This window comes from Pleurodeles waltl, chromosome 1_1 (genome assembly GCF_031143425.1).
Source record: "Pleurodeles waltl isolate 20211129_DDA chromosome 1_1, aPleWal1.hap1.20221129, whole genome shotgun sequence".
NCBI classification, from domain to species: Eukaryota; Metazoa; Chordata; class Amphibia; order Caudata; family Salamandridae; genus Pleurodeles; species Pleurodeles waltl.
In genome coordinates, this window is record NC_090436.1 from 822,959,426 (window position 1) to 822,983,119 (window position 23,694).

General features: G+C 44.9%; 1 protein-coding gene across 1 annotated transcript in view; it reads left to right on the plus strand.

The window, feature by feature from the left end:
- The window catches only part of PGM5 (phosphoglucomutase 5), a 712,996-nt gene that overhangs the window by 585,573 nt on the left and 103,729 nt on the right, over window positions 1-23,694 (plus strand). Inside the window, exon 10 of the mRNA XM_069228665.1 lies at window positions 13,073-13,207. Coding sequence (XP_069084766.1) covers window positions 13,073-13,207 — 135 coding nt within the window. The remainder of the gene's footprint in view (window positions 1-13,072; window positions 13,208-23,694) is intronic.

Consider the following 23,694-nt stretch of genomic DNA (forward strand, 5'->3'; position numbering starts at 1 on the left):
TGTTTGCATTGTCAGCACTCCGTCCATCATCATTTTGTTTTGCTAATGTCGCCCTAAGTGGGAAGGGTATGCCCAGACGTGGGTCCTGTGCTTCCCCATGCCACTGGATTCAAGCTAGCCTGGCTGATGAGGGGTGAAACCCCGAAACCGGTCCCCGGATGCTTGTTTCCAGTCCAGGGAAGACCTGGCCTGGCAGTTCGGGCTGGACTGTTCCCATAGGGAACAGGGTCAAGACTGATTTGTATATGGCTGGGTCCAAACTGGAATGGCATGGGCGGCAAAAAAACGATGGATTAAACCCAGATCTGTGACTGGGGGTGAGTGTTTGCATTGTCAGCACTCCGTCCATCATCATTTTGTTTTGCTAATATCGCCCTAAGTAGGAAGGGTATGCCCAGACGTGGGTCCCGTGCTTCCCATGCCACTGGATTCAAGCTAGCCTGGCTGATGGGGGGTGAAACCCCGAAACCGGTCCCAGGATGCTTGTTTCCAGTCCAGGGAAGACCTGGCCTGGCAGTTCGGGCTGGACTGTTCCCATAGGGAACAGGGTCAAGACTGATTTGCATATGGCTGGGTCCAAACTGGAATGGCATGGGAAGCAAAAAAACAATGGATTAAACCCAGATCTGTGACTGGGGGTGAGTGTTTGCATTGTCAGCACTCCGTCCATCATCATTTTGTTTTGCTAATGTCGCCCTAAGTGGGAAGGGTATGCCCAGACGTGGGTCCCGTGCTTCCCATGCCACTGGATTCAAGCTAGCCTGACTGATGAGGGGTGAAACCCCGAAACCGGTCCCAGGATGCTTGTTTCCAGTCCAGGGAAGACCTGGCCTGGCAGTTCGGGCTGGACTGTTCCCATAGGGAACAGGGTCAAGACTGATTTGCATATGGCTGGGTCCAAACTGGAATGGCATGGGCAGCAAAAAAACGATGGATTAAACCCAGATCTGTGACTGGGGGTGAGTGTTTGCATTGTCAGCACTCCGCCCATCATCATTTTGTTTTGCTCCTGTCTAAGTTAAGACAGGAGTCATGACCACCACCCCAATGGCCATACCCAGGGGTCATATGTCCCCTGGGCAAGACCATTAGGCCCAGTGCCATGTAGGGAGGCCCAAGTTAGGCCCCTATATGGCACTACAGAAATTAAAAAAATGTATTTACCTCTACTTACCTATACTTACCTGGTATTGGGTCCCCCATCCTCCGCTGTCCCCCTGGTGTGGGTGGGGGGGTCTCTGACCATGGAAAAAAGCCCCCAGGTCCCCTAATGCCTGCCCTGACCCAGGTGTTAAATAATGGCGCTAAGAAAGTTTAGCACCATTATTTAGGCCCGCCTCCCTCCCGTGCACCATTTTTGCACGGGAGGATAAATAAGACACCTGGGCGTTAGAGTTCTTTTTTGCCAGGGAACGCCTACCTTGCATCTAATTGACGCAAGGTAGTTTTCTGCAGGCAAAAAATGACTTTAACGCCAATATTTTGACGCTAGATGGGTCTAGCGTCAAAATATAAATATGGAGTTAAGTTTGCGCTGAAAAAGCATTAAAAAAATGACACTATTTCAGCGCAGAGTATAAATATGTCCTGAGGTGTTTTTGGTGTGTTTAATTTTGCCCAAGAGATTCTAATTTTATTCTCCATGTTTTCAAACATCCTATCTCTTTCATATGAAAAAGCACCCTACTAGGGATATAAATGGTTTAGGGGAAGGATTATAGTGTAACCCTGCCATGCACTATAAGGATATTGCAAGTCACCTCGGAGTTCTATGACCTTATAAAGGAGCTTGGGGGCACATTTACAAGAAACTGGTGTATCAGTGCTGATGCGCCAGTTTTCTTGCGCCGCCCCAGTCCCACCTAACGACACCATACTCACAATACGGTGCACCATGGTGGTTGTTAGGCCAATACAGTCAAAACTTTTGACGCTATTGTGTCGCTTAGCTGCACTAGCGTCAAAAATGTTGACGCTAGTGCAGCAAAGTGCAAGGAGGCCAAAGGTTTCTATGGGTGCATCCTTTTAACACCTGCTTTGGGCAGGCATTACAAATTATGCCAAAAATGGCACAGTGAAATCTTGTAGCTTTCACTGCACAATTTGTGTGGGCCTCCTAGCGCTGGAATGCCCCCCTTGCATATATTATACCTGACGTAGGCATACTGTAGTGCACGAGGGTGCAAAGTGGAGTAATGCGAGCATTTCGCCAGTTTGTAAATACAGAGTGGCAAAAAAGCCTTCCTAATGCCACATTAATATGAAATAAAATGACACTAATATGATGCAGAAAGGCGCTAGGACGCTACTGTGGCACTTTATTGCACTAGCGTCAAAAATGTTGACGCTAGTGCAGCAAAGTGCAAGGAAACCAAAGGTTTCTATGGGTGTGTCATTTTAACACCTGCTTTGAGCGGCATTAAAAATTATGACAAAAATGGCGCTGTGAAATCTTGTAGCTTTCGCTGCGCAATCTTTGTGGGCCACCTAGTGCTGGAACGCCCCCCTTGCATACATTATGCCTGGTGCAGGCATAATGTGGCACAAGAAAGTGCAAAGTGCCGCAATGCGAGCATTACGCCACTGTAAATACGGCTCAGCAAAAAAGCCTTCCTAACGCCACATTAGCATTAAAAGAATGATGCTAATGTGATGCAGGAAGGTGCTTGTAAATATGCCCCTTGGTGTTGTCCTCATTCCTCTCTATGGTCTTGGAACTCCTCAGTGACTTTATACTTTATAGAGGGGGTACTTTTCCCATATATAAAATATCCATTAAAATGATATACATGCAAAGGGAGGCTGTTTTATATATTTATTTTTGCAGTTTTTTTCAACGCAAATTGTCCCAAGGGCATTAGACTACTTTAGATGAGCACCAGTTACATTACACAAGGCCAGGTTCATTTTTTAAGCACAGAAAGATTAAGGGCCTGATTACGATTTTGGCAGACAGAATACCCTGTCACAAACATGACGAATATTCTGTCCACTGTATTATGATCTCCATAGGACATAATGGGTTCGTAGTACACCGGACAGGATATCCATCACATTTGTGACAGAGTACCCCTGTCCACCAAGATCGTAATCAGGCCCTAAGTGATTTTCCCCAGAATCACAGGATGTTGAGCCAGTGTCGGGACTCAAACTTGACTCACTCAAGTTCCAAAGTCAGCAACTCTGACCATAATGCCACATCCTCTCCCTATGTGAAGTTGGTAAATTTGGTTATGCTGTAAGGATCAACTTAAAGTCAATAATCACCAGAAAGAACACCTAGATGAATAGTTCCACACTGGGAGCCTGATTCACAAAGGTATCTTGCACTTTTGAGTAAGTTTACACTTTGAATTATGTTTACTACCTTTGATATTCACAAACTCTGAGTGTAAGCTTACTACAAAAGTATAAGTTGCTTATCTCCACCACCAGAGTAAAACGGTTGGCTTTTACTTGTATGGCTGGGTGACGTCGCTCCCTAAACTTCTCTCCGACCATCCCTAAACCCCTCTTTAATCCCACCCCCTTTAGAAGTAAGTCTACCCCTTTTCCTACCGTCTCCTGTTTCCTTTCTATATGTACTAATGAAACCTATGCTTACTGTGCAGAGACAACTTTATCATTGTGTTTTGTAGTATAGTCTGTTTGTGAATCAGGCCCTGGAACTCAAAGTCATACAATACTAAAGGATGTAGAATTATATACTGTAGAAAAGGAGAAATAAATAATATAATTTAACAGGGAAAAAGGGAGGACACAGGCAAGCATACATCTGCAGTAAGCCAATAAGGCACACAACGAAGTAGGAAAATAAGGCTGCAGAAAAGGGATATGAAAGATTGTGAACAGTGAATCAAATGCAAAAAGTGAATGCTCAATAAAGGGGTTCGCTTCTAAAGAGTGATTCTCAGGAAATTGAAGCACTGCCAAACAGCGCGAGACTGACAGGACTGTGTTTGCAGACTCATTTGCAAGAGTGAGCATACAGCACTTGCTTATTTAGCAAATACTGTTAGTGGTGGCTTAAGAAAAAGAGGGAGGATAATATTGTCCATATAAACATGGAATTAGACAAAAAGCAAAGGTTGATTTCTCTCTGCAGACCCTGGTTTATAAGGACTCTGTGAAACTGTTATCAAAACGATTATGTTGCATTTAGGAAAGATAACTGGAAGTCATGACAAGCTAAACATTGCCACTGGGAAAATATCAAAGGATTTAGCAGATTACGTTAAACTGAAAGAAATGACAGGTCATAACTTAATAATGGGGATCTTAATGGATAAATAATTGTATCTCAATCATGTAATTTGATTTGTAAAAGTTATGGTATTATAAAATTATTATTTAATTTTAAATGTTAATTAATACACCTTAGCCTTACTACATTATCGATAATAGAAAGGCTGTGATGTCCTTCATTACATCTGATTAGTCAATTCCTCATCACAACACTAAAACATTCCCATTCCTCCTTATATTTGGATCTACCAGGACAAAATAACTTCCAGGTTGCTTTACCTACTCTAAGAAAAATAGCAGTTGCATTGATGCTGAAGCATCTCAGTGAATAAAAGATTGTGGTGCGGAAGATCAGTACTCGATGTAGTGAAGGAACATAGCTAAGTCATTCACCCACCTCATTTCTACCCTTTATTATGCAGTCAGTTACTCGTCTTGACATAGTCACTGGGCTTAACAGTTGCAGGCTGCCTTATGCTGCTCTTATCAGACTCATGAAGAAATCCTCTGCATTACATCACTACACAAACAAGGTACATCATAAACCACAGGTAAAATCCTTTACCCCTATGGGACTTTCATTTCTAATTGCAAACTCTCATTTATATTTCTCACTTTATATTAATATGATGTGTATAATGTCCATAGCCGTGGGCTTCCATTCCATGAGCAAAGAAAGCTGAAGAGTGGGTCCATTATTCATTGGCCAATTTGTGTAATATCCACACTGACTGCACAATTTTACAGTGGCATTGAGTTGCTTGAGAGTGGCAAGGGTTGTCCTGTTTTTCTTTTTAGCTTTCGCCTGCACAGCACTTGCGCTGTACTTGCAAAATCTCTTGTAAACAACTAAAAACCTTAAAACAAACTTAGGGCCTAATTTCGAGTTTTGCGGATGGGTTACTCCGTCACAACTGTGTCGGATATCCCATCGTCCAAAACATTAATTCCTTGATATCCTATGCGATTTATATTTTGGCAGACGGGATATCCGTCACCATTCTGATGGAGTAACCCCTCCACCAAACTCTAAACCAGGGCCTTAGAGCCTTAGCATCACTTTACTACTGATTGGTTTCCACATCGTTCTTATTTCCTTCCTTCTGACTGGTCAGTGCTCCTGCTGCTTCCTGCTTCAGCCAGGCCTTCCAGTGGTGGTCCCTGCTGTGGAGCATAGACCTAGTACTCCTTCATGTCTGTGGCCAGAGTCCTTCCACTAGCACCAGTCTCTTGTATAGACCTTTTTTTTTTTACTTTCCAACATGCACTCTTTGAGATGGATGTCTATTGTCCATCTCCCAATCTCCTTCCTCCCTTCTGTTGCCAACCCAGTCCATTGTTGCTGTTTCTACCCTCCTCCCCCACACCTCTCATGTTGTTTTGATTTTTTTTTTTTTTATTCATTTTCTTTATGTAGTGCAAACTCAACCTGAAAGTATTGGAGCGCTTCGCATGAGCACCAGTTACATTATTGGGTGGCATCCCCACCCCGCCCCTCCCGTTGTTGTTTTTTCTATTCATTTTCTTTATTTAGCACAAAGTCGACCCAAAGAAATTGAAACTCTTTATATGTGCACTTATATTATGAGCTGCGTTTCCCCACCCTCCGCTTTTACCCCCTCACATTGTGCTGCTCCCAACTTCCTCCCCCATCCTCCCTCATTTTGCTCACCGCCACCCACTGTCCATTGTTGTTGCTCACTCCTATGGCTTGCCCTCATGGTGCTTGGTTGGAAAAAAAAGAGCTATGTCACGGTCAACGCTGTCCACGTCATAGTACATTCTTCATTTACTTTAAGCCATGTTGCACAGCAGCAGCTGCTGTGCAACCCGTCTAAAAAAATATTGACAAGCCATAGATCTTGCATAGGCAAAACCTACTGGCTTTGCAAGTGCTTGTTTTTAATTTAACAAAACCAAAGAAGCATCTCTGTTACTTTGTTATGTCCACAACACAATCAATGAAATGTAAGCCCTGCATGGGGATGGTGGTCATGTCTGCTGCTTGAAGGGCAAATTATCTTATTGCCCCCCACAGAGAGTTCCTTATGTGAACCTGGTATGTTGCATTTCAGGTACCATATGACTTCTCACAATGGGGCTCTCCTGTGGAGGCACGTGTATGTTGGTGCTGTATAGGATGGCATCCTTCGTGGGATTTACCCAGGAGTGAAGGAACAGTGTATCCGCCTTAGGCTGAAGCCACTGAAATTGAACGGAAACTTTGAGCCTAGTGGACTGCTCCCCCATGCCTAGTGTTTAGGGATGAGATGAGATATTTCTTAGCAGAAATTGGAAGATGTTTGCTGGGATGGCACATCCTACTCCTCATGCCAGCCAGACATTACAAGAAACCAGAACTGTTAGTGGCCAAACCCTTTGCTTAGTCACATCATGGAGCCAGAGCCACTTGCTAGGCACGTACTCTAGGCCCTGCTCTTTTTTATTAATCCTGTCACCTGCTGCTCTTTTAACACCCACACACTGATGCATGCCAGTGGCTTCTTGGGTTCTTGGGAGGCCCTCTGGGCATCGCTGACAAGTGACTTGGACACTTTAACAGATGGTTGGAAAGGGAAGGGAAGGGGTTTCTTAAACGGGCAAGGCCCCAGAGTAAATGTGAAAAGGACACTGCGTTCATTGATGACAGATTGGGTATTGCCTATCAGGAAATAGCAGAAAGGGAGACAGTTTTAGCAGGAGAACATTCACTGAAGCAGACATTATCATATACGGGGATTCTGACTGAATATTTTCCTGTCAGTGTAACTGTATGGCAATAGAAGTAAATGTGTGCATGAAAGTGGGAAGATGGGGGGTCCTGCTCATATGCATTATGCATGTTTTCATGTTTTTATTTATACTGAAGAGTACACTCATTCATCCGCCCATCCATCGACCCAGCAACCTTACATTCTTCAGTTTGCAGCACAGTATAAATTATATAGGGTTGCTAGGTTTTCCCAAGTGCATGTCACCCTTTACCAGTAACTGCTGGCTTGTCGCCCAAATCCCATACCTACGAAGAGAAGTGTTAAAATGTTTGATTCTTTGGCATTTAGGAAATTTGACGGATTTTATCTGATTTTCAAAGGATGTGCAGGCATTTGCAGAAAGCAGAGGTGTGCTTATGCAGAACACCGCACTTCCAAAAGCGTTATGGCTCGTGGAACTGTACATGAATGATCACACTCGATTAGTAAGAATGTACGGTTTTAGGTACATGCCTGTTCTTCAGGTGCTTCTGAGGGTACATGACTCACGCTTGCTTTCCAAGAACATGTTGCTAGCCTTCTCTAGTTTTTTCACGCCGAATCCATTTAACCACGACTCAAGGACAGCATTTGTTGATTTTAATCCGGAGACGTCGGATCACACAGGCTTTATTCTATTCGTTCAATGAATTTGTAAGGGCATTGGTCTCTTCAGAAGAACCCAAGATAAAAAGGTCTAGTTAGTGTCTCAAACTCTAGTAACACTTTGTACTTGTATGTTTCTTTTGCATTGGAAAGATCATTGGAACACTCACTCCCAGACAGTAAAAAACAACTTAATGTTGACCTTTTTGAAATTGGGCCTTGACCCCTGGCTCTCCCCCATCTCTTGCAACCTGAGTTCATTTTGCGTTTGTTGACTTTTTATTAGGCACTAAAGCCCATATTTATACTTTTTTAGTGCAGCATTTGCGTCATTTTTTCGACGCAAAAGCGGCGCAAACTTACAAAATACAGGGCCGTATTTATACTCCGTTTGCGCCGAATTTGCGTCGTTTTTTTCGACGCAAATTCGACGCTAAACTAACGCCAACTAACGCCATATTTATACTATGGCGTTAGAGGCGAATAGCGCCAAAGTTCCCGGAATGTGCGTCATTTTTTAGCGTGAACCCCTTCCTTGCGTTAATGATATGCAAGGGAGGCGTTCCCGTCTAAAAAATGACTCCCAGGCCTTTACGTGGTATTTATACTCCCGGGCAAAAGAGACGCCCGGGAGTGGGCGTGGCTAAAAACGGCGCATTTGCGCCGCTTTTTAACGCCTGGGTCAGGCATGGCGTTAAGGGACAAGTGGGCTCAAAATGAGCCCAGAGTGCCCTCCCCTGCCCCCAGGGACCCCCCCTGCCACCCTTGCCCACCCCAGGAGGACACCCAAGGCTGGAGGGACCCACCCCAGGGACATTCAGGTAAGTATTTTTTTTTTTTTTTTTAATAATTTTTTTTGGCATAGGGGGGCCTGATTTGTGCCCCCCTACATGCCACTATGCCCAATGACCATGCCCAGGGGACAGAAGTCCCCTGGGCATGGCCATTGGGCAAGGGGGCATGACTCCTATCTTTACAATGATAGGAGTCATGTTGATGGGGGATGGGCGTCGAAAATAAATGGCGCAAGTCGGGTTACGACGATTTTTTCGACGTAACCTGACTTGCCCCATTTTAAGACGCCCATGCGCCATTTTCCCCCTACGCCGGCGCTGCCTGGTGTACGTGGTTTTTCTCGCGCACACCAGGCAGCGCCGGTCTGCTTGCGCCGGCTAACGCCATTCAATAAATACGGCGCCCGCATGGCGCTTCAGAATGGCGTTAGCCGGCGCAAAACTTTTTGACGCTAAACTGCGTTAGCGCAGTTTAGCGTCAAAAAGTATAAATATGGGCCACAATTGTATATTGTAAGATTGCGCCGATTTTGCATCAAAAAGCGGCATAAATGCGGCGCTAAAAAAGTATAAATATGGGCCTAAGACCCATATTTATACTTTATTAGCGCCGCATTTGCGTCATTTTGGGATTCTAAAGCGGCAAAAACTTACAAAATGCAATTATATTTTGTACGTTTGCGCTGCTTTTGTGTCAAAAAATTACTCAAATGCAGCGCTAAAAAAGTATAAATATGGGCCTAGATGACAGGCATGAACTCAGTCATAAGCAACCAATTGGAAGAGGAGCCTCGAGGGTGTTTGGGTTAAAACCTTCACATTTTCAAGTCTTTCTCAAAATACAGAACAAAGAACCAGGAGCCAGATGTACTATTTACTTTTTGCAAAATACAGGTTACAATTTGTGATCAGTATCTTTGCGGCCAACTGATAATTTTCCAACCCAACCCATGTAGACAGGGGGTCAGCTCTGAAAAGTCACCTTTGGAGTCGATCGCAATCAGATCTAATTAATTAATATTCATGACAAGGTTCCCAAATTTCAGCTCATTTTAATCAAAGGCCATCAAACATCTGGTGGCCTGCTTGGGCCGTCGGAACACCATGTCTGTGATTGACTTTCAAGTAAACTATTTTTTAATTCAGCCCTTTTTCCTTAAAGGAAATGGTTTAGAAAAAAAAGTTGACTTTTGTTTGTTTGTTTCTGAGTTGGCAGTGGTTCATTGCCTACTCCCCAACAAACATTTTTAAAATTAACAAAGAGGGACCCCTCACTTTTCTGAATAGGTTACCAGTCCAACTTGGGGGTCAGTTAACTTAACGATATTTTGTGACCATAATTTGGTCACAATACATTGATAAAGATGATATCAAGTCGGTATTTGGAAGGGAAGCCTATAATGAGGAACACCACTTCAGTTGCCCAATTGGTATAAATTCTGAATTCCAGTTTAGGATTCAGAAAAACTTTTCAGATTCCTAAAATGGGATAAGTAAATTGCAAAAACCATGTTAACGGTCATAAAAACAAAAGTAGAGCATTTGTGACTGTTAAAATGTCTTACACATCTGGCCCTCAAGCATATTGTGTAGTCACAAACACTGAGGTTTGCAAAATCATAGGGGTAGGACCACAAAATTACACGGAATTTCTATTTATCACTTTCTGTGAATCAGAAAAGCATTTCTAAATTGCAAAGAGGATTTTGCAGCTTATTTTGAATTGCAATTAAAAAGCAGCATGAAAATGAAGTACCCTCAAAATTGTGAATCACAATGAGATGCACCAATGGTTTGCAAAATCATCTGCAGTCGTAGACCATTGAAATATTACCTACTCCTCAAAGATAATGGTGTCAGATTTGGATAGGGGAGGATTAAGGCTGCTTTATATTTGGGAATCATGCCTGGCAGTCTTGGGGGAGTAGGCAGTGGGCCACAGGGCCCCCAAGATCTGGAAAATATTTGTTTTTCAAATGAGGCACCAGTTCCTTTAATCAGCATGGGTTGGTTTAAAAAATCCAATTGCAGTCCATCATCCCTGTGTTAATTGTCAATCACACAGGGTTGCAAATAGTGACCTACTTAATTAATATTCATCAGGTCATTCTGCGACCACCTTCGACTGCAAATTTTGCAGCACAACCTATTAGTACACGGGTTACATCATAAAATTATAGACAGATCGCAAATAGTGAGTAATTTAGGGCCATATTTATGAACACATTTTCCCATTGACACAGAATGGGAAAAACCCTTTGCTACATCTGGCCCTTACAGCCTCTATGTGCAATTTGTCTCTTTGTACATCTGGCCCAAGGGCCCTTCTTCAGTGTAACTGTTGCAGCGTTCCACACCTGCGCACTGCCAATGTAAAAAGTGCTAACACATTTTGCCACTTCAACCTGGGAACAAGCTAAATCCTTAATTCAACAGATTGCATATAATGTGCTATGAAATATCCCAATTGCATTAAGATGTATGAAACCTGACAAGAGATTTGTCAATGCTTCTTTAAATTTAATCTCAATGTCGCAATGAGACCACTGAAGGGCAATAAAGAAACGCATGTACACTGTGCCTTGAAGCTGCATTTTGGATTCACCATATATTGGCCAGCTCTCTCATTGCTGCCCCCAAAATAAGCTATTATCATAATGGAAGCTGTGAGAAGATAGATGTAGTCACTGTTACCTGCCAGCCCTACGCAGGCCTTCAACGCTTTATCCTTTCTGGTTCCCTTCTTTCTGTCTGTCCTCTTCTTAATAGTGGTGTTGAGATACGTCCCATTCTTTGAGGCTTCTCAGCGGAGGAGAGGCTGTTCTAAAAATAACGGTCACTCATCAGAACGCACATTCTTGTGTGAAGAGTTTGATTATGTCTCACTTTTCACACTCTCCCTCGCATCTAAGACTTTCTCACCTCAGTTCTGCTCTCTCCTTGCACTGGCACACATTTGGCAGCCAAGCACCAATGCAGACCACCTTGCGCCATAGAGCAAGGGTGTCTGCCTTGTGGTGAGCATAGTTTTTGTTTGCCAGAAGGGGTCGCTTCCTGCACAAGAACTGTGCTAAAAGGCTCTTTTTCTCCTTGTATGTGTTCAGTAGAATGCAGCACACATGCAAAGAGGAAAACATGAGGAGAAATTAAAACATTTCTCCCTGTTATGTCTGTCTCAGAGAGGTGTAGGATTTTGGTATAAACCCTTGTCTACTGTTGTGTGTAGGTAGGTAGGGATTGGCTTCAAAAGCCAAGGGTGGTTGCATGGGAACCACTGCTCCTGGTGCACAGCATGCTCTGCTGAGTTACTTTGGGTTTTAATCGCATTAGATTGTAAATCATACTACTAGGCTTTGGCCAAGATTATCAGAAATGGCATTCAATGCAGCACAGCACACAAAGGTGCAGTGCTGCATTGCATGAGAGGGAGATAGAAGGAAAGTGCAATATCTACTGAGATATGGCACTATCCTCCTCTCTCATTAACGCCTGTGCAGAATTAGGCAGCCGACCACCACACACACAACTTTACACCACAAGTTCAAAGGTGCCTGTGTGAGTCTAGCGTCGGTTTTCTACTGGAAGGATCCCCTTTCATTACCAAATACTATGTTTAGACTAACTTTAAAACTTTTCCCACATTAGATGTGTGCTGTACAGGTCGGCACAGTTGCAGAGTGGGAAAAGTTAAGAAACAGAAAAGCATTCCATCTTGTTAACGTCTGCTTTCAGGTGGCATTATTCTTTGGTGAAAAACCCTCTCCACAGGTGTTAGTAGATAGGGTTATGCATCAAAAACCACGGGTGGCTGCATGGGAACAAACATGTGCCACCAATGGAACCCTCTTGACGCAGAGTAACGCAGACAGCGCTTTGTGCTGCCTTTGTTTTACTTTCAGAAAAATTTACAGTGGAAAGTAAAAAACATTTTGCATCGGTTTGCGTCACTTTTGTGATGGAAACAGTGCAAAGTGTCTCCAAATCTGCCCCTTTGAGTCGGGTCTGCATTAAAAAGGTAACCCAAACGTGAAACAAAGTCTGTGAGAATCTCAGCCCAAGTTCTTAAAGACTTAAGGAATCAGGTCATAACATGCTAAAAAAAACACTAGTTACGAATACGAATTTCAATATTTTCGAATATAGTGCGACTTTTCTATAGAAGTTGCCAATGTTATGCCAAATGTTGACAAATAACCTCAAGATGAGTTGAAAAGGCATTCCAGCCCCAGCTTACAGTATAACATAAATCCAAAATGACAAAAGTCAATTATTTTATGTGAAGCCATATAAACAGAATTGATAAAGTGTCCCTAATAAAAATTTTCAGTCATGCTGGGTCATGGTTGTGATAACCTAACACGTATTCTTCGAAAACCCAGAGAATAGCCAGCTGTCTTATGACACACCAACGCTGTTGCGAATGAGCTGACATTTGTGCATGAAAATAGATGCATTAAGGCCCATATTTCTACTTTTTTGTGCCTCATTTGCGTCATTTTTTGACGCAAAAGCAGCGCAAACTTACAAAATATGATTGTATTTTGTATGTTTGCGCCTCTTTTGCATAAAGAAATTACATAAACGTGGCGCAAAAAAAGTATAAATATGGGCCTAAGTGTAATTCAAAGCTATTAAGATGGACGTCTAACTCATTCTTCTATGTCATTCTTGCAGGGACTACGCATATTTTTCAAGGACAGCTGTAGGCTCATCTTCAGACTCAGTTCGTCTGCAAGTTTGGGCGCCACCTTTAGGATCTACGCAGAAAGTTATGAGAAGGATCCCAGCACACACGACAGGGAGCCACAGGTAAGAGCACAGGCAACAAGAGGTGCCTCTTCAAGATGTCCATGTTTTATGTTTAATACTAGCGCCACTGTCATTTTCCGGTGTCTAAAAGTGTGATTTTTCCCAAAAAACTCTGGCGATAGGAAGCAACTTTGGTCATGAACAGAAAGAAAATGGGCTTGAGCGCAGCTCCTTCAGCCATTGCTTGTTTGAAATGTCTATCACATTTTCTTTCAGCCCATAGGAGTTCTACGCAGGTTAATATTTTGCAATGGTAAAGTAGTTTGTGTCCAAGATCACAGCTTCTCTTAGCAGCTAGTCCCTCTATAAAGTCTCTGCTGCCACATTAGGGTGGGAAGCTATGCTGTTTGTTCAAAGCTGTGGTGAATGTTCCTGGGAACCGACGCTGAGACTAGCTCTTAGAGGTGGAGCTGCGAAGCAGATGCACAATGTGCGTCAGAGGTTCTCTGCTGCCACGGCAGCCACGATTGTCACCTGCAATGCAGTGTGTTGCAGAAGTAGTTCTAAAACCCAGAATGTAGCAGCATAGCCATTATATGCATATGCGTCCTCCACACCTGCTGCCCCCCAAATCCGTGTCGCTCCTGTTCAACATCTGAAAACTCTCATCTAGCCACGTGGGCCACAAACGTCTTGACATTCATGGGAATCAAAGAAGACACTCTGATACAGTTGTCCCACCAACACCCATATGCTCCCCATCTTCGGAAATAGGACATAGGCCCAATATGTGAGCCACCACACCTCGGACCCTACGTGCTTTGGGCACCACAAAGGCTGCATTGCTTCACACATCGGAAAACACAGTGCCCTCAATATATATATATATATTTATATATACACACACACACACAAAACGCACACATATATCATGTCACTACTGCTTGCAGTTAGGTAACAGAAGACAGAGTTCTAAAGTATCCTACTCTGTGAAATTGGGATGGAACACGTTTTAAGGTGGGCGTGCTGGCCACTGGTATCAGTTGACTAAACTTTCTGGAGTTTTGAAAAGAAGCTCTATTTTTTAAAAAAATGGTAGTGAGTCAAACCCCACCTTGAGGAGTGTGTGAGGGAAGACCCAAGTGAGTTTAGAAACAATGGGCCCCAATGGTGCATTTTGAAGTACACATTCCTAAATATGCAAGTAAAATATGGTATAAATGTGGTGCAATAAGGTCCAGTCTTTTATAGTAGACATATTCCCTATTAAAATAGCATCTCATGTGATTAGTAATATATCACAAGAAGCCAGCCACCCCCAGACAGCTGCTTCGTGGGTGTCCTGAGACAGAAGACATGACTTTATTGCGTCTCACAAATTAAGTTTCTTAATTTTAAGACATTTTTAAAGCTCAGCTGAAATGGCCAGTCTCTGCATGGTATTATTGCTATTTTCGAGAAAATGTTGTGCAGTCCCTTTGGTTGTAATATGCCCAGGTATACTCACTCAACTCACTCAGAGCTCTGTTGCTGGCAGTCAGGAAATCACACAGCTTTGCTCTGTAAACTCGAGCTCCTTAGTCAGTGGAGGAAGGGCAGGGCAAGAGCACCAACTCTTGCCATTTTCTAGTCCAATCGCCTGTCCTGATTGCTCTCTAGTCTGGCTTGCATATGGAATTCCTGCCATATTGCCAGCATCCCGTCATACTTTTTCAAGGCGTGACTGCTCCATCATGTGCTTACGAGTGACTGTTCCATGGTGTCTATTTTAGCAACTGCTACATGCTGCGACTGCCTGCGTTTCTACATGCTGTGACTGCTTGTGTCAGCTCCACAGTGTGCCTGTTTACTTTCTGATATGATTGTGTGACTGCTACATTATATGCATGTGTGTTACTTATCCATGAGGCTCCTTTCTGTCACATTCGCCTAGACTAGAGGTGCCCCCTGCTGTGAGTGAATCGTGGTGTGCCTGTTAGTGATTGCTCTACAATGTTATGTTTTCATATGTGTTATTGTTCCATGACAATAATAACTTGCTATTATCAGTGCTTTATACTGTAGCCTTCCTGCTTTAAATAACTGGATTTGCTATTAACCATTTTAAAGGGACTTAATGTATCAAATAAAGGGGGAGTGAGTGTTGATTTTGATTTGCTGTCATTCAATCGAAACCCTGCAGATGTGCATGGATATGCCTAATCCAAGACATGCATGTTTGGTGTGGCTCGATGTGCCCGACGCTGATGTTCCTGAGAGTGATTGGTGCATTCTGTACTGGATGCAGTTGTACCCTGAAGTGCCATAGTCTGCTTTGCATGAACATACTCGGATATGTGTTATGCATGTCCGAACCCTGGTGTACTTATTAGACCACTCCTGCATATGCTAGTGTGCCTGCTCTATGATGATCCTTTGTGAGAGTTCACCACAATGTAGTGTGTGTCACTGCTCCCTGGTATGACTGTGTAACTGACATTGGACACTTGTGTGCTTGCCTGTGAATGCTTTACCATGTATCTGTGTGTATGTTCCTTGATGTTCCTGTGTGTGCCTGTTTTTTGGTTTCCCAGTATATTTCTGGTGGAGGTGATGACTGTCACTCAGACCTGGAGCTACTTCCCCGACTTTATGGACGTTCATTGCATACCTTCCAACAGGAGACGAGAAGAGGCATGGGCATGGAAGCATTAGTTCAACAGGTTCAGTGGCCTGGTCCTTCCGTAATAAGTGGTGTAGGAGGCTGGCCTGGTTTGTAGTGGGTGCCTAAGGTACTCACACCTTATACCAGGTGCAGTTATCCCTTATTAGTGAAATGTAGGCAGTGTTCTAGAAGCTTAGACTGTCTAGAGGTAGCTGTTGCATAGCAGCTTAGGCTGAACTAGGAGAAATACAAAGCTCCTGCAATACCACTATAGCTACACAATACGTATACACAATAAAAGACAATAGTCAGTGTTACCAAAAATAAAGGTACTTTATTTTAGTGACACAAGGCCAAAAATATCTTAGAGGCAATACTCCTTCTGGAGGTAAGTATTATACACAATATATACACTAGTAACCAATATCAGGTAAGAAAGTAGTCATAGAATAGTGCAAACAGTAGAAAATACAATTGATTTCAATGGGCCTAGGGGCAACACAAACCATATACTAAAATAGTGGAATGCGAATAACAAATTCCCCCCATGGCAAGTGTAGTGTGTAGAGGGGTACTGGGAGTGTAGGAAAACACCAAAGGTGAGTAAAGTACCCCACCCAGAGCCCAGGAAAGCAGGAAAGCAGAAGTAAAGTACAGCAAGTTTCCTCAGGACACACTACAAGTCGTGATAAGAGATTTAGCAAGAACCAAGTAAGACTTCAAGCAACAAATGATGTATTCCTGGACTTGAAGACCCGTGGAGAGAGGAGACCAAGTCCAGAAGTCAAAAAAGAGTCAACTGCCAACCTAGAAGAAGGTGCAAAAGTGTATTCTCCGGTGAGAAGAAAAGTACAGAAGAGCACCAAAGAAGATGACTGTGGGTTCCTGCTTGGTGCAGGAGATGTCCCACGTCGAGTTGTTGGATACAGGCTGTTTGCGTAGCTGGATTCCGCCAACAAGCCTTGGTTCAAGCAATTATGTGGTTTGCATCAAAAAGGAGCTCTCTGGATCCAGAAGGGACCTGGGGGTCTCAACTCAGACTGAGGAGACACAGGGGGCTCTCAGCACTTCAGAGAGCCCTCAGAAGACCAGGCAGTGCCCACGGGAGTCCCAGAACATGGGGACAAAGAAGATGCAAAGTGCTGTCATCGCAACACTACACTGGAAGGTCCCACGTCGCGGTAGAACAACGCAGGGAGCTGTGCGTCACTGGATGGAGTGCTGGGGAGCTGGGACGCTGTGTCTGAAGGATTCTTGGAAGAAGTGCACAGAAACCCAAGGAGCTGCAGAAGATGCAGTGCACAGGGGTACTGTTGCAGCACAGGAAGGCAAGCTCTTACCTCCACCAAATTTGGACAGTCTGGGTCACTTTGGTCCACCACCTGTGTTCCAGGGAGCATGCTCAACATCAGGAGAGGAGTCCAAGACTATCTGTCGTCACCGCATAAGGGTGCCTGAGAAGCAGGGAAGTGACTCCATCACTCCACTGGAGATTCCTTTGGGTCTTCTGGTGCAGGGTGAAGACAGACAGTCCTCAGAGTGTGCACACCTTGGAAACTGTTGCAAAAGCTGTCTGGAGCTGAAGTTGCAGGTCACAGAAGTCGTCCTGGATACTTTTTTGCCGTTACAGTGGTTCCTGGAGCAGTCTGCGGTTGATCCGATGGTCAGAAGCTGAAGCAGAGGATGCAGAGGAGTCCTGGAGGAATCTTGCAAACTGAATTTGAGGAAACACCCACAGGAGAGACCCTAAATAGCCCTGAGAGGGGTATTGGCTACCTACCCAGGTATGCACCTATCAGGAGGTGTCTCTGATGTCACCTGCTGGCAATGGCCACTCAGGTCTCCAGAGGGTCCCCACACCTTGGAATCCAAGATGGCTAATGCCAGGGACACTCTGGAGGAGCTCTTGGCACCACCACTGGGGTGGTGATGGACAGGGGAGTTGTCACTCCCCTTTCCTTTGTCCAGTTTTGTGCCTGAACAAAGACTGGGGTTTCCTGAATCGGTGTAGACTGGATTATGCAAGGAGGGCACCGTTTGTGCCCTTCAGAGCATTTCCAGAGGCTTTGGGAGGCTACCCCTCCCAAGCCTGTTACACCGATTTCCAAAGGGAGAGGGTGTAACACCCTCCTCCCAAAGGAAATGCATTGTTCTGCCTTCCTGGGATTGAGCTGCTCAGTCCCCAGGAGTGCAGAAACCTGTCTGTGAGGTGGCAGCAGCTGGGGCTGCAGTGGAAATCTCAGAGAGCTGGTTTGGTAGTACTGGGGGTCCATGGTGGAGCCCCCAGGGTGCATGGGATTGGCCCCCCAATACCAGATTTGGATTGGGGGGACAATTCCATGATCTTAGACACCTCACATGGCCATATTGGGAGTTACCATTGTGAAGCTACATATATGTTTTGACATATATGTAGTGCACGCTTATAATGGTATCCCCGCACTCAGGAAGTCTGGGCAATTGGCCCTGGATAACGTAGGGGCACCTTTGCTAGTGCATAGGTGCCCTCACATACAGTAACTTTGCACCTAGCCTTCAGTAATTGAAGGTTAGACATATAGGTGACTTATAAGTCACCTAGTGCAGAGTAAAATGGCTGTGAAATAGTGTGTGCATTATCTCACTCAGGCTGCAGTGGCAGTCCTGATGAAAGGTTTGTATGAGCTCCTTATGGGTGGCAAAAGAAATGCTGCAGCCCATAAGTACCTCCTAGAACCCCAGTGCCCGGTGTACCTAGGTACCATATACTAGGGACTTATAAGGGGGGTCCAGTGTGCCAATCAGAATTGGAATATGGAGTCACTAAAGTGAAGTGATAAATTTGGTAAGTAGAGAGAGCATAAGCACTGGAGTTCTGGTTAGCAGAACTTTAGTGACAGTTAAGCATACTGACAACACACATAGGCCACAAGCTATGAGCACTGGGGTCCTGACTAGCAGGATCCCAGTGAGACAAGCAAAACACACTGACAAATAGGGTTTTAACTATGAGCACTGGTATCCTGGCTAGCAGGATCCCAGTGAGACTGTAAATACACACTGACAAACAGGCCAAAATGGGGGTAACCATGCTAGAAAGAAGCTACTATCTCACAAGTGGCCACAGTGAGGTGGATTCTCAGTGATTGAAGCTTTATTTCGCACAGTACTCCAATGGCCTCAGGTCTCACTGTGGTACAGCTATCAATCAATCAATCAATCAAAAATGTATTAGGCGTGCTACTCACCCGGAAGGGTCTCAAGGTGCTGTAGGGAGGGAGATGCCGTATTACTGCTCAAAAAGCCATGTTTTTAGGAGCTTTCTGAAAGTCAGGAGGTCCTGGGTCTTGCATAGGTTGGTGGGGAGGGAGTTCCAGGTCTTGGAGGTGAGGTAGGAGAAGGATCTGCCTCCGGAGGTGGTACGTTGGATGCATGGGACTGTGGCGAGGGCGAGGTCAGCAGAGCGGAGGAGACGAGTGGTTGTGTGGAAGTTCACTCGTAGGCTGGTCCAGTGTTGTGGAAGGATTTGTGAGCGTGGATGAGGACGTTGAAGACGATCCTTTTTCTGATGGGCAGCCAGTGAAGGGATCTGAGGTGAGCTGAGATGTGTTTGTGGCATGGAAGGGTGAGGATGAGACGTGCGGCTGCGTTCTGGATACGCTGGAGTTTCTGCTGAAGCTTGGCTGTGGTATCAGCGTAGAGGGCATTTCCGTAGTCTAATTTGCTGCTGATGAGTGCCTGGGTGACGGTTTTTCTGGCCTCTATGGGAATCCATTTGAAGGTCTTCCGTAGCATGCGAAGGGTGTTGAAACAGGCGGATGATATTGTGTTGATTTGCTGAGCCATGGGGAGAAATGAGTCTAGGATGATGCTGAGGTTGCGTGCGTGCATGGGTGGAGGGTTTTGGGGGTGATCCGAGGGCGGTGGGCCACCAGGAGTCTTCCCATTCCATCTTGTTGGGGCCGAAGATGATGATCTCTGTTTTGTTGGAGTTGAGTTTGAGGTGGCTTGCTGTCATCCATTTGGCGGTGTCGAGGAGTCTGGCGTGGAGGTTTGTCTTGACGGTGGAAGGGTTCCTGGTGAGGGAGATGACAAGCTGGGTGTCGTCTGCGTACGAGATGATGGTGATTCAGTGGGGGCAGAGGATGTTGGCGAGCGGGCCATGTAAATGTTCAAGAGGGTAGGGCTGAGGGAGGACCCTTGGGGGACCCCGCAGATGATCGTGGTTGCTGGGGACTGGAAGGGTGGGAGGTGGACTTTCAGCGAGGAAGGAGGTGAGCCAGTCTAGGGCCTTGTGCCGTACTTCTGCGTCGGAAAGGCGTGTGCGGAGGATTTGGTGGCAAACAGTGTCGAAGGCTGCGGAGAGGTGCAGGAGGATGAGCGCGACGGTCTCGCCCTTGTCGACTCTGGTTCTGATGTCGTCAGTGCAGGCAGTGAGGGCGGTCTCAGTACTGTGGTTCTTCCGAAATCCAGAATGGGAGGCATCGAGTGCGTTGTTTTCCTCTAGGAAGTGAGAAAGTTGGGCGTTCACTATCTTCTCAGCGTTTTTGGTGGGGAAGGGGAGAAGAGAGATTGGGCGGTAGTTGGTGAGGTCTTCAGGGTCTGCTTTGGGTTTTTTGAGGAGTGCAGTGACTTTGGTGTGCTTCCAGGTGTCTGGGAAGGTTGGGGCGTCGAAGGAGCTGTTGATTACGGTGCGGAGCTGGGGAGCGATGATTGGGCTGGCCTTGTTGAAAATGTGGTTGGGGCAGGGGTCTGCCTGAGTGGATGGAGTTCATGTTTTTTCTATTTCTTCGTCATTCATCATTGGTAGGGGTCCAGGTGAGGAGTAGGGTAGGGTGGGGGGTGTTGTGTTGTCGGTCATGTCTGTGGTGGTGATGGTGGGAGCGGATGGTGTGAAACTATGGGTGTTGTTAGAGTGTAGTTGTGAGCAGTTTGGAAAGGGGAAAAGGGAAGTGGGGTGTTTTACTGCAGTGTAGTGGCTTCTACTCCAGACCTCACACTGATACATTTCCTGGATCCATATTTCATGCATGGCCTGGAAATAGACTTTCTATACCCCAAGGCACTGATAGACTTTGTCAGTGTGCCAACCAGTGACAGAAAATCAGATATACTGCAACCACTCTAGAATACACTGAAGCAGTATATGAGTGAGATGATTTTCAGATAACAATCAGTCACAGGTTTAAAACTGGAATGTTTCCTTATGGAAAGACACACTTAAAACACTATCAAACCAGGGATTTATTTTATGGTTAATGTCTGTTTTGATTGGGGTTTTTTCACTAATAAGAAAACAATAGCAGGGGCTCATCTCTACATTACATTGCTGTCATGTGCAGGATATGTGAAAGAGAAGAGAAAAGAAACATGAAAAACTATTCCTGTGTTGTGCACAAGATACCCCTCACCCAAAACCTCCCCAACTTTCTCTCCCACTCTCGATTCAGAAAACAAAGTAAGGATCAAGCAATATGTAACTGAAGTTCCTTATACCATCCATGACCCTGTTTGACAGTAAAGTCCAAAGCAAAATTATGGCTCAAGTGATAACTGGCTTCGTCAGGCGGAGCACTGTTAAGTATTTGGGACAAGTGAGCTCTCTGTATTCCTGTGATAGAAAGGCAACGCAGGGTCCCCAAGTCTTTTTAAATTGCAGTTCCTGTTTCTCTAGAGATGATGTACGATTCTCCATTTCCAAAAGGGCCTAGAAACGTTGAAGCCAATCTACATGCTCAAGTGTTTGGACCATACTCCAATGAGCGGTAATTGCCTGTTTGGCGGCACAGAGGACCATTGTAATGGCTTACCCTCTGTGTGATTGAAGGGGAAACACTAGTTGATTTGTTAAACTCAGAAGAGTATAAGCAGGGATCCTAGGCGTATCTGTGTTGAACATGTTGTTTGTGTACTCAAATACCCCTTTCCAAAACCTGTGTAGCTTTGGGCAATTCCATAGTAAGTAAGTTAGAGTGCCTTGATGACCACAGCCCCCCAACCAACAAGTATTAGGTCTAGCATGGCACCATTTATGTATACGTTCAGGTGTATAGTACTAGTAGTGTACAACAATGCATCACCTTCAAACTCCTGACCCACGCATCCAAGGCCCTGCACAACATTGGACCTGCCTACCTCAACTACCATCTCTCCTTCTACACCTCCTGTAGGCAACTCCACTCAGCACAACTGGCTCTCGCTACCATCCCCAGGATCCGGAAGAGCACAGCTGGAGGGAGATCCTTCTCCTTCCTCCAGGCCTAGAACATGATGCAGCTTCATCTCAGGCAGTCTCCATCACTGGCTCAGTTCAGGAAGGACCTCAAGACCTGAGTCTTCGACTGACCCGCGTCCCCCAGCTAGGGCCATGAGACCATGTGGGTGATAAGCCGCGCTTTATAAATGTAGTGTGTCATTTTTCATAGTGTTTCTTTTCCTACGTTACTGGTAGCTGAGATCCATGTTCTGGTGTATATGTCCCTCCATTCCCTAACAGATATGGGTCGTCCCAGTTCTTCTTCCCATTTTTTCTGCGCGGGTGAAGTAGTGAATTCAATTTGGTTTCTCAAGAATTTGTAAATGTCAGATAAAATATGTTTGTCGTCGTGTTTTAAGATGAGCCACTTTAAGGGTCCACTAGCAGCAGATAGAGTATTCCAGTGTTGAATTTGCATATTATGCCGTCAATCGACTTCAGGGATGTCAAAGTCTTGTTTCAGTTATTCAAAGGAAGTTATGCCGTCAGGGTGTAGAAGTCATCCATTCTCTTATAGTTGGCTCTTTGAACCTGTTGCTGCGAGAGTGAAATTTGGATTGCCTTTTCATCTGGCCATTGGGTATCGTCATCAGTCCTCTTGTGATCAGAAGCTTGTCCCACACCACCATTGTCACTTTTATAACTGGAGACTTGTAGACATCCCATGGTCTATGTCGCCTGGCTAGCCAAGGAACTTTCGAAATATGCAAGCCTGTCACTCTTGGTCCACAATGCACCAGTGCTTCTTTGTGGATGGGCAATTCCATTTCACTATGTAGCAGAGCTGCACTGCCACATAATAGTGTTGCACGTATGGAATCTATTGGTCAGCATGACCTGATTTTTGCAATGTGGTTTTCCTTGCTCTCCCAGATAAAACAATCAATGAGTCGCTGCAGCTTTTTCAGTATTCCTGGTTGTGGGGTCAGAGGTATTGTTTGCATTGTATAGAGAATCTTGGAAAGCAGTGTCATCTTAATGGCTTTTATTTGGCCGAGCTGCAACAGACCGCTCATCTTCCAGCTCTGAAAGTCTGTGCGTGCGGTATTGAGTAACTCATTGTAGTTTAGTGAGTGGCTTTTATCTGTGGATGAACAGATTTTTATACCCAGATATGATGTACACTGCTGTGTCCACAGTAGTGGATAGGATTGTTGAGGCTCTTCTTTGAGAATCTGGGGGCATTGATGCTCATGATATGTGACTTATGAGTGTTCATTTTAAAGTTGGAGGCTCTGCTATAGTCGTCTAGCTCCCCCAGGAGTGATGGGATTGAGTTCTTAGGGTTGGAGAGCATTACCATCACATCGTCTGCACAGAGGGCCCGTTTATGTTGTTGACCGCTGTCACTGCTTGGACACTGGGATTTAACCACACTTTCTCTTCCAGTGGTTCCATATTAGGTGCAAATAGGAGTGGAAACAGAGGGCATCCTTGTCTCATCCCCCTAGTCACTGCAAAGACGTGGGAGAGATGTCCGACTATTCTAACCTTTGGCAGTGGGTGTAGTTCTGAATCAGGTCCTAAACCTACATTCATTAGGACTTCTGCCAAAAACTGCCAGTGGACCCAGTCTAAAGTTTTCTCAGCAAAAATAAACACCTGGAATGTTGGGTTCCCTGTGCGTTTTACTTTGTCGTTGAGATGTAATATGCATTTAATATTATC